The sequence below is a fragment of the Nicotiana tabacum genome, chromosome 7, assembly GCF_000715075.1.
Source record: "Nicotiana tabacum cultivar K326 chromosome 7, ASM71507v2, whole genome shotgun sequence".
NCBI classification, from domain to species: Eukaryota; Viridiplantae; Streptophyta; class Magnoliopsida; order Solanales; family Solanaceae; genus Nicotiana; species Nicotiana tabacum.
This window is the reverse complement of record NC_134086.1, coordinates 173,271,614-173,282,027: the sequence shown is the minus strand read 5'-3', so window position 1 is coordinate 173,282,027 and position 10,414 is coordinate 173,271,614. Positions and strand designations below refer to the sequence as shown.

General features: G+C 31.6%; 1 protein-coding gene across 1 annotated transcript; it reads right to left on the bottom strand.

Moving 5' to 3' along the window:
- Positions 1–263: 263 nt before the first annotated feature.
- On the bottom strand, positions 264–4,044 carry LOC107805587 (polyol transporter 5). Its single transcript, XM_016629655.2, has 3 exons — positions 3,821–4,044; positions 2,626–2,988; positions 264–1,534 (listed from the first exon to the last, which is right to left on the bottom strand). Exons 1-3 carry the CDS (start codon positions 3,969–3,971, stop codon positions 444–446), a joined length of 1,605 nt encoding a protein of 534 aa, XP_016485141.1. The 5' UTR covers positions 3,972–4,044; the 3' UTR covers positions 264–443.
- Between the last annotated feature and the right edge of the window lie 6,370 nt (positions 4,045–10,414).

Genomic DNA, 10,414 nt, shown 5'->3' with positions numbered 1-10,414 from the left:
AGTTCAAAATGGACGGTATGTTTACTTATTACTTCTATTGGTTTTGATAAATATTTGTAGCAGGTAACATGCTTCCACTTTTCAGTACGTACTGTAATTTGTAGATAGTATTTTTAAAATAATCGTATAGTGTGAATAAAAATTATCATACTTATAGTAGTTTGTTACCCAAACTACCACAAAGATTGACGTAGTATTAAGACCTGCGACTTTTTCATTTGTTCTAAATAATGAGTAAAGAGCATTGAGTAGCACAGTAGGACTTTCGAATTTACATGCATGAAATTGGGAAATTGCTGTCTCCTTTCATATAATGCTATTTCTCTTATCAAAATAAATACATACAATTTCCTTTCCCCAATTGGTACTTTATCTACTAAGTACCAAAGTTGTGCTAACTTTTTTCCCCTCAAGTAAAACCCATATTAACAATATCACCCACTTTAACTGCTAATAGCCGGTGCAGTACCCATCTGAATTTGGCCGTTATCGTTGCTGTTCTTCTCCGTTATCTTGGCTTCTTTCAGCTCTCTAGCCGTTTTTCTCCAGTCCCAGAAAGATCCAAACAATGCCTCCATTTCTTCTAGAGTCTTCCCTTGTGTTTCCGGCATCAACGTAAAGAAAAACACAAACGCCACCGCCGCCAATCCGAAGTACAAAAAGAACGCACCGCCAATTGTTATCGACTTTACCAGGGACAAAAACGTCATTGACACTACTCCACTTGTTACCCTGTTTACCGCCACACCTATACTGCATCCAGTTGCCCGTAGCCTCAACGGAAAAATCTCCGAACTGTAAACCCACGTTATTGGACCCATCCCGATTGAGAAAAGTGCCACGTAAGCCAACACCATTGTTATACTAAGTGCAATTGCCCAAACTACTTTTTGTTCAGATTGGTCAATGATTGTAAGTCCGGTGGCGAGTAGCAACAACGACAACACCATTCCGGCGACACTGGTTAACAGCAATGGCCGCCGGCCGGATTTGTCGAGCATGAATGTGGCTACGAGTATGAAAATTGTTTTGACGAATCCGACGGCTACGGTGGCGAGCAACTTGTCGTGATCGGATTTAATCCCTGCTTTTTCAAAAATCCTCGGGCTGTACAAAACGACGGCGTCGATTCCACTTGCTTGCTGAAAGAAATGAATTCCGACGCCGGTGAGTAGTATGTGACGGACGGCCGGCGTTGGTGAGAAGATCAATTCGCGCCATACGTTGTCGCCTTTAGGGCGTTTGGGTACCTCGACGATGTCGTCGTTGCAGTGTTCCGGTATGCCGGCGGCTGCTTTAATATCGGCGAGTCTTAACTGAGCTTCTTCTAAGGAATCGGAGGTTTTGTTCAGAACTCGCCTTGCATCGCCGAGTCGACCCTGCATCACGAGCCAACGAGGTGACTCAGGCATGGCGAGTACACTTACGGCTAAGAATACTGATGGGACTGCTCCGATTCCAAGCATGAATCGCCAACTCAAGTTAGTTGGAAGTCTTGAAAACGCGAAGTTAGACACGTAACCCAGCAATATACCTGCCATTAACAAATTTAAGCACGATTTTAATAGCATGTTGAATATTGTATAATCGCTTTTAAAATAATAGTAAATTTTTTTTTATACATATATATTCTATATGTTATATATAAAAATTATGCAAATTTTATATATTTTTCGGCTATTAAATATGAATAATTTATGGCACATGCTAAACGCGAAAAAGTCTTTGAAATAATGCATAAGTACACTTACAAAATAAAGAGGAAATGTACAATGAATATTTGAGGTTTGCAGTATAGTCAACTAAATGGTAATTACATATAATTTCTAATAATCTTGAAAATAAGACCAATGATATACTATAATTAAATCATAATGCATAACGTAAATAAACTGTAAGTGTATATAGTTAAATTCTTAGTAGTATATTAAGCTTTAGTCAATTCATCATTTGCATAATTTCCTATTATCAAAATATATAAGTCTGATAAAATCACATGGTACCATTAATTAGCTGAAAGTAATTTTTCAGACAACTTTTTACAGGGGACAACTTGATTCATTTATAGGAACTTATTGAGTTTATACTGTCAACTTAGGTTATCGCTATCGCAATAATTTAGACTTACATTAACTTGTCACACTCATATTTGACCATTTGAATTTCACTCCTAACAGAGATTATCATGACGCCTTTACGTTTCCAACCAGAAGTAGAAATTTCAATCTTAACTTGGCAAAAATGAACATAGTTTAATTCTTATATTCACATTATGAAATTATTTAAAAAACAGATTTATAGAAAATATTAGTTGATGATGGCACGTAATCTATTACTACAACTGAATAAAGTACAAATCATTTTTACGATATTATAACATATAATTTTGAATTAAAATATAATGGAATAATAAATTAAGCTGGCATATTCGAGGAAATCTCTCCCTCCCTAGTCTCTCCCTGATCTTTTTCTTGTCTTCCCGGATTCTGCTGTCAGGTTACATTTATTATTAACACATGTTGTTGTTTGTCATTATTGACGAAAGAAAACGACAATTTCAACGTAGAACTCAAAGTCCCAAGTGGTAGGGACGAAACAAGAGAGTTAATTAAAATTACCACGTACCTCCATTAATGAAAACTTCCGGGAAGGAGGTTAGAAATCCGCGAGAAGACGCCGGCGAGACTTCGGCTGTGTAAACTGGAGCAACCATGAGTGCGTACCCGACTCCGACTCCGGCAACGAAACGACCCACCATGAGAAATGCATATGTGGTAGCAAAACCCATCAGAAGAGCTCCGGCAAAGAAGATTGCGGCAGCAACCACCATAGTGTACCGGCGGCCAATCCAGTCGGATGTACGGCCGGCGGCGGCAGAACCAAAGAGAGAGTAGATATTGAGGATTCCTACTAGAATCTCTACTTGGGTATCGGTGATATGGAGGTCTTTCTTAATGTAGATTATGGCTCCACTCATTACTCCAATATCTACATGAACCAAACCATTAAATAATTAACCATAAAGCAAATATTTATAAAATTTAAATTTGATAACTTCAATCTTTAAATTTTAACATTAACTTCATTACATGAAATTAAATTCTAAAAAAAAAGTTCATTACATGTTTTTTAAACTTATAAGTTAAAAGTTTAATACTTAGTATTTTACTAATTTTTCGCGTATATATATTGATATTCTGTGTTGAAAATGCTAGATTTAATGGAATTGGTTAATTATGTGCCACATGCATCCGCAAGGAAGGAAGGCGCGCGCTTGAAATGTTTGTTTCTGCGAGAGCAGCTTAAGGGGCCGTTTGGCAATAAAGATTTTTTCACTTTTTTTAAAAAAAAAAATTACTATTTTTTTAATCTAACATTTGGCCATGAAATTTTCACTTAAAGATGAATTTTGAAATTTTTTAAAAATTAAAAAACTCCAAAAGGCTATTTTTCAAAACTTCTACTTCAAATCACTCATAAAAAATTCAAAAGCAGTCAAAAATTATATTCATGTCCAAACACAATTCTAGCTTTCAAATATTATTTTTACTTTAAAAAAAAATCACTTTTTTCCGCAATTTTACCATTCTTATGTCCAAACGCCACTAAAGTTTTCACAATATTTTGTACGTTTCCTTTTTATGCTTTATCACAATATCTCTTGTGCATGAAAACGAATTAGAAAACTTTCTTTAACTAAAAAAGAATAAAAGAGAATGCTAGTCTTACAAATTAAAGAAAGCTTTGTCCAATGGAAAATTAATTGTTTTTGTCTTACAAAATAGAGATGTAGATAGATGAAAAGGGAGAGAATTCTTACCATAACCAAGCAAGATTGAAGCCAAAGAAGCTAAGAAAGAACAAGCTATTGCATATTTGTTTCTTTTTGGTTTCTTTGGAGGATCAAAATCCTGAATACTTGTAACTATCTGAGGTTGGCCATTATTACTGGCTAGTTTTTCTTCTGCCATGAGAGAAAAATAGATAGAGAGAAGATAGTAGAGAGTCACACAAGAGTGTATGGTTTAATTTTCTTGTGTTTATCACTGAGCTTTATATAGAAAAGGGCCCCTAAATTTGACCCAATATGATAAATTATGGAGCTTTTGGTGGTCCTTTTTTATTTTGTTTATTGAATCTTTACTTGACTCGTTTTTCTGATGTGGACATTTTCTTTTCACATTTAACTCTAACTAGCTCATTGCATATTTTTGCTCGTTTTTCTGATGCCGACATCTAGTTTTATTGCTACTATACACTTAACCATGTACAACTTGATACCATATAGTTTACCTCAATCCATGACTTAATTATCTTCTACCATTGAGCAGAAGAACTATGGTAAAAATTTAATCGCATCGGGTTTTAAACTAAGAAGTTATATTAATTTATGATTGTTAAGTAATTAATAAAATAAGATAGGATATATATGTGTCATATATTTATTTAGTTGATGTACACACTCGTTATGGGTAAATATTTTATTCCGAAGCATTAGGAACTACTACTAAAAGCTCTTTTATTTGGTGTATTTGCAGTGGTTGCTAAGTTTATAATCCTCTTTAGAATTGTTATCCAAAAGTTTTTCAAATATAGAAATTAAAGATCTAGTCAAACTAAACTCATTTTTTTTTTCTATCATAGAAATGATGCGGATAATAATACCCACTATTAGATCACAAAGTGAATCTATATAATTACAGGAATTAGTCTGTTTCAGAAAAGATTGAACACATGAACTCATCCAAACAAATGGGAACCTACCATTTACCATTGAATCAAATTTAGAGCCGTTTGGCCATGAATTTTTTCACTTTTTACGATTTTTTTTTACTTTTTTTTAAATCTTTTCAATTTTCACTTGAAAATGAATTTTAGAATTTTTAGAAAATTAAAAAAACTCCAAAAAATTATTTTTTAAAATTTTCACTCAGATCACTCACAAAAATTCAAAAATAACCCAAAATTATATTTATATACAAGCACAATTCTAATTTTCAAATACCATTTTCATACTAAATAGGGTTAATTTTTTCTCTTTTTTTCAAAATTTTATACTCCCTTCGGTCCAAAATAAGTGATTTTTTGGCTTTTTTCTTGTGGTTTAAAATAAGTGATTTTTTCAGATTTCAAGAATGAATTAATTATTTTTTCCTACATTGCCCTTGGAGTAATTAATGTTGGAGTATGTGTTAGGAGTGTTTATCTGAAGAGATAATAAAGATTAATACGGTCAATTTCATTACTAATTAATGTTAAAAGATAAATTTTGTATTAAAACAACCAAAAAAAATTACTTTTTTGGACGGAGGGAGTAATTCTTATGTCCAAACGTCCATTTTTAATGAGTAGTAGGAAAAAAGAATCTTTCCTTGATCTGTTGGTCATTTGCTAGATGAGAAAAGTCAACGAGATTATCGGCCATACCTAGGAGGACATTTTTATTTAAAAATTTGTGGGATCCAATGAACCCTATCCAGTTGCTCCATTTAGGTTAGCTGGTTCCTTCTGTCAATTATTGTAGTTAATTACTCATATATCGCTAGATCAAACATTAATTTTTGGTAGTTTAGAATGATGCGATATTATATTCTAAGGGCTCGTTTGGTAAATTCGAATTTTTTTCACTTTTTTTTCAAATCAATGTTTATCCATGAAGTTCTCAATTTCAGTTGAGGATGAATTTCGGAATTTTTCGAAAATTTAAAAAAATCTAAAAAGCTATATTTCCAAATTTTCACTTCAGATCACTCTTAAAATTCAAAAAACAACCCAAAATTGTATTCATGTCCAAACACAACTCTAATTTTCAAATACCATATTCACTTACAAAAAATTTCTCACTTTTTTTTTGAAAATTTACCATTCTTATGTCCAAGCGCTCACTAATTAAGGCCTCTTAATGAAGAAAATTATTTTTTTTGGAGTCCGAACATTAACTGAACTGCGCAACCAAGATATTTCTAAATTTTATATTGTCGGCTAACTTAATCAAAATTACCCAATAATTGCACAAAACACATAAGCTCTTTAGGAGTTTCTTTAGATGTTGTAAGCACTAAAGCTATTAAACTAGAAAACAGTCAAATCCATGTGCTTATTATAGGACGTAGTTAAGCTATATGATGCAATCTTTAAATTGGAATTTGCAAATCCTAAAGTATAAAGTTCTTTATTTTCCACAAGGAGAAAGGCAAAGCAAACAGTATATGTTTGTCAAACTTGACTACTTGCACGTATATTAGAGTTTTCCCAGTTCTAGAATTGTTTTTACTGAAAAAGGGAACTGCTTTTAAAGCTTGGCGAACATGAATTTGCATGTCATATTCTAATAATCTTTGAATATAATGCCATATATTTGGCATGAATATGATATGCAATATACCATTATTATAATATAGTCAATATCAAAACCAATGATTTTGACGTTAAGGAAAATAACTTGCACCATATACCAAACCTATTCACATGATTTCATTTCATAAAAACAAGAGGATTACGCATGTTAAGAAAAATAAAATTAAAGTATTACTTCTGCGGATTTCTAGCTGCAATTTGCATTACTTAAAAACATATTGAGAAAACAAAAACTAAAAATATATTGATCTAGACGTAACAAGTTGGCATTAATTTGCTTTTGTTTGTATTTTCCTTTCCTTTTTTTTTTTCTTCTGGTTCGGTCCCATTATTCTTGTTTGTTTGTTTGGGTTTTCCAGGAAACAAGAAAAACATACAAAAATTCTTCTTATTTTTCTTTTTTCTGTTTCCTTCGGAGTAATGATAATATATAAATAATCTGTGTTTACAGTCAACACATAAAGATCTAACTCTGTTCTATATCTGCACATTAATTTTTCGTGCTATATAATTAATTATACCTCAGTAATCAGAGACAAACCCAGTATTTAAAGGCGACGGGTGCACTTTTAGAATCAACAAAAATCTGCTTTGTAAAAATATATACACATATATATAGAGAGAATTTTTGCCGCACTTTATGGGTGCTGGTGACCTCTCTCGGTATAACATATGTTCGCCTCTGCCTCAGTTTCAAAATTCTTCTTGTTTTTTTTTTTTTACTTTTTCCTTCGGATTACATAAATAATTTTTTTACAGTCAACACATAAGGATCTAACTCTGTTCTATATGTGCCACATTAATTTTCGTGCTATATAATTAATTATACCTCAGTTTCAAATTAATTAAAGTCGATTATATGAATCACGTATATCCATTTTGCTTCCACTTTATTTGAGTGCATTTCATCTTAAAAGGCATTCCTGTTTTTCTTTTTTTATCTTTTTTTCTTCAACATAATTGATAAGGGTCTAGAGAAAATGTTCAACTGAATGAAGTAGCCAAAGTTAATTACTAGAATATTATTATATATATCACAGCTATTAATAATATTATTATTATTGCACCTAAGAATTAATGCGTAGGAAAATGGTAAGATAATTCCTTTTTGTTCCGTATTCACGTATTGTGATGCATACAATAAATAATCGTGTGAAAAACCAGACCAGTTTTCTTTGATAGTAAAAGAAATAGAACAATGACCTAAATGTTAAAAAATGAAGCAAAGGTCCACTCTAGGATGTTTAGTAGAGAGAAAATTAACCAACAAGGATTATGATGAAGCGGCAAGTTACTTTTGCTAGGGAGCATTTTACGCCTCCAATGTGAGATTTTTTGTCGCAAATCTGGATTTAATCAGATCGCAAACCAAAAAAAGTACTTAAGAAAATAAGTATTTGAGTCAGGGGCGAAGTCATCTTTTTGCTAAATGTTACGAAAAATTACATTATATACATAAGTAAAATATTAATTTTAGTTTGTATATAAAATATATTGAACACCTTTTATCGAATTTTTTTTAATATTTGAACATCCTTGGAGAAATTTCTTGCTTTGGCACGGCTTTGAGCGTATAAAGAGTTGCTTTCCAAATTCAAATAAAATCAAATTAGTGATTGCATCAGAATGATAGAAAAAGAAAAAAGGGGAGGTGCATCAAATGAATTTGGAAAGTATTGGGAGCTAATAACTGCTGATATATGGGAGTCAACACTGATGGGCTTGGCATACTAGTACTAGTAAACGAAACAAAGGACCCACACTCATTTCTTTACAAAGTCTTGGTTCCAATCTTTGACTCTTTCCTTTCACACTGATGTAACATTCTTGCATTTTATTGAAATTTAATTCCAAAAAACAACTTATTAATTAAGAATTATTTAAGATAATATAAAGGGTCTAATTGTATTATTCCACATGGATGTGTATAAGTTCCAACAGAAAGTCCGAATTCCATCGTTGTCTCAGTAATGTTTCAATATTTCATGAAATACATTAATAATGGTAAACCTGTTTAAAAATAAAGAAGAATTAACCTAAATAGCTATTTACGCAACCTCTTAAACTTAAAATAACTGATGGATATATAATATATAAATAATTTATAAATAATATGTGTATAACTATATATAATCAATGTATAATCCGTTTATACCGGCTAAGAAAAGTAAATAATGAATATAGTCGAATATCCCTTTAATAAATGACATACAGCACATGAAACATGTATATTATTGGTATAACCAAGTACAAACATCGAGGTATAATTTGGCATTTTGTTAGTAGTATTTTTATAACAATATCTTTTTATCTCTCTATATATATTTTCTCCACTTGCTACTCAACTATGCAATACAAATGTTGCAAGTGCATCAATTGGTACTTCTGTTGTATATTTGTTAGCATAACATGCATGCTTGTGATGGCAAGTATATGATTCCTCTAATTTACTCAATCCTTTGACTTAAAAGAATACTTTCAATCGAGGTTGGACCATGAATAATTGGAAAGAAGATTTGACGTACGGGATTAACAGCTCACTAATACATAAGGATGAAACTCAATTGAATTGTATATCTCGGGGCCAAGGCTCAAACACTAGGCTAATGCTCTTAGGCATAATTCAAAGACGAGTTATGTATGGATTATAATATACGTTGAAATTTGTAATGCAATGATTATTTCTTGTTAGATAATATTTCTAAGGAAAAAAAATATAAATCTGAAGAATGTGAGGGTATTTTTGTCATTTAGATCATAATCCGTATATTACTAATACTCATATTCTATTCCGCATAAAAAATAAATACATAGATTCATGCCTATATGGATAATTATGGGTTAAACACTTAAGGTTTTTAGTATTTAACTAATTAATATTTTTAAAGTTATGGGTTCATATCTATTATTTTTATAATTTTAATAAATTTTTATATACAAATTTTTACTCCACGTTGAAAGTTATGAATTCAATTGAACCCGTCGTTAGAACTCTATATACGCCCTGTAGATTCGCGCATAATTTATTATGAATGTATTATTTGTGTGGAACAAAAATATGAACGAAAACAACGTTTTAATGATACATAGTTTATTTAGTGAACAACTCTGATTCCACCCACCTAACGGCTAACGGGCTCTGGCCTCTTGAGTGTACAATATGATATTTTATTTCAATTTAATTTAGTTCACAAAATCTTAACGAGATTTATCATTGAAAATCTAAAAGATTTTCGTGTGTTATCATAAGATTTAAAGGGTGTCCACTACTAGTTCTCTTTGACCCTCATCAATTAGGCTGTTTGGTGAATCACCTGACAGATTATTTAAGTTTAATATTGTTTTTTTCTTCAAAAGTTTAATAATTGCTTTAAATATAAATAAACAGACAGAGATAGAGTCCCAACAGACACGTTATAATGTGAGTTGTAAATTAAATATGGACCACTGACCACAAGAAGATACTAGTATTTGGGCTATTGTACTTATTTAAATTGGACGTTTTTTTAAATGTTATATTAATAAATGAAGAGAGACAAATCCATAATAGGACTTTTCAAAGTTTAAAGATTACTAGGGCTGATCTCTATTTTATATCTTTGTTTATAAATTATTACAACTAGCTAGTCTGTCATCTGTATCAGTATTTCACTAAATGTGGACTTGTTGTCTTATGTGTCAATTGTTCAAAGTTAGCTTTCATGGAAAATGCTGATCCACATAGAGGGAATTGGAAATTTCTCTATGTTGCATACTAAGTTTTGATCATCAGAGCAAATTTTGTAGCCTACAAACCAGGAAAAGATATTTTTGTTACGTAGTATATTATATGATTAAAAAAATGATCTTTGAAGTTAGGCCTAAATCAATACAAAAACTAGCTTATGAAGTGAGAATTGCCGAAAATCATAAATATAAACATAGGCGGACTTATGTGTACTGTTAAGGGGTCGCCAGACCCCTAAACTTCAACAGACGTGTATATCTTGAAAATAATTATTTTAAATCACGTAGCACTAAAACCCTTTAGGGATACTGGCTGAGCAAAATATTATAT

What these genes read in the sequence shown, in the direction of transcription:
- LOC107805587 (XM_016629655.2), bottom strand. Translation starts at nt 3,971, where the DNA reads ATGGCAGAAGAAAAACTAGCCAGTAATAATGGCCAACCTCAGATAGTT. An exon ending in TTCAATCTTGCTTGGTTATG is followed by an intron (nt 2,989 to 3,820) that starts GTAAGAATTCTC and finishes TGGTTCATGTAG; the next exon opens with ATATTGGAGTAATGAGTGGA. An exon ending in GGAAGTTTTCATTAATGGAG is followed by an intron (nt 1,535 to 2,625) that starts GTACGTGGTAAT and finishes TGTTAATGGCAG; the next exon opens with GTATATTGCTGGGTTACGTG.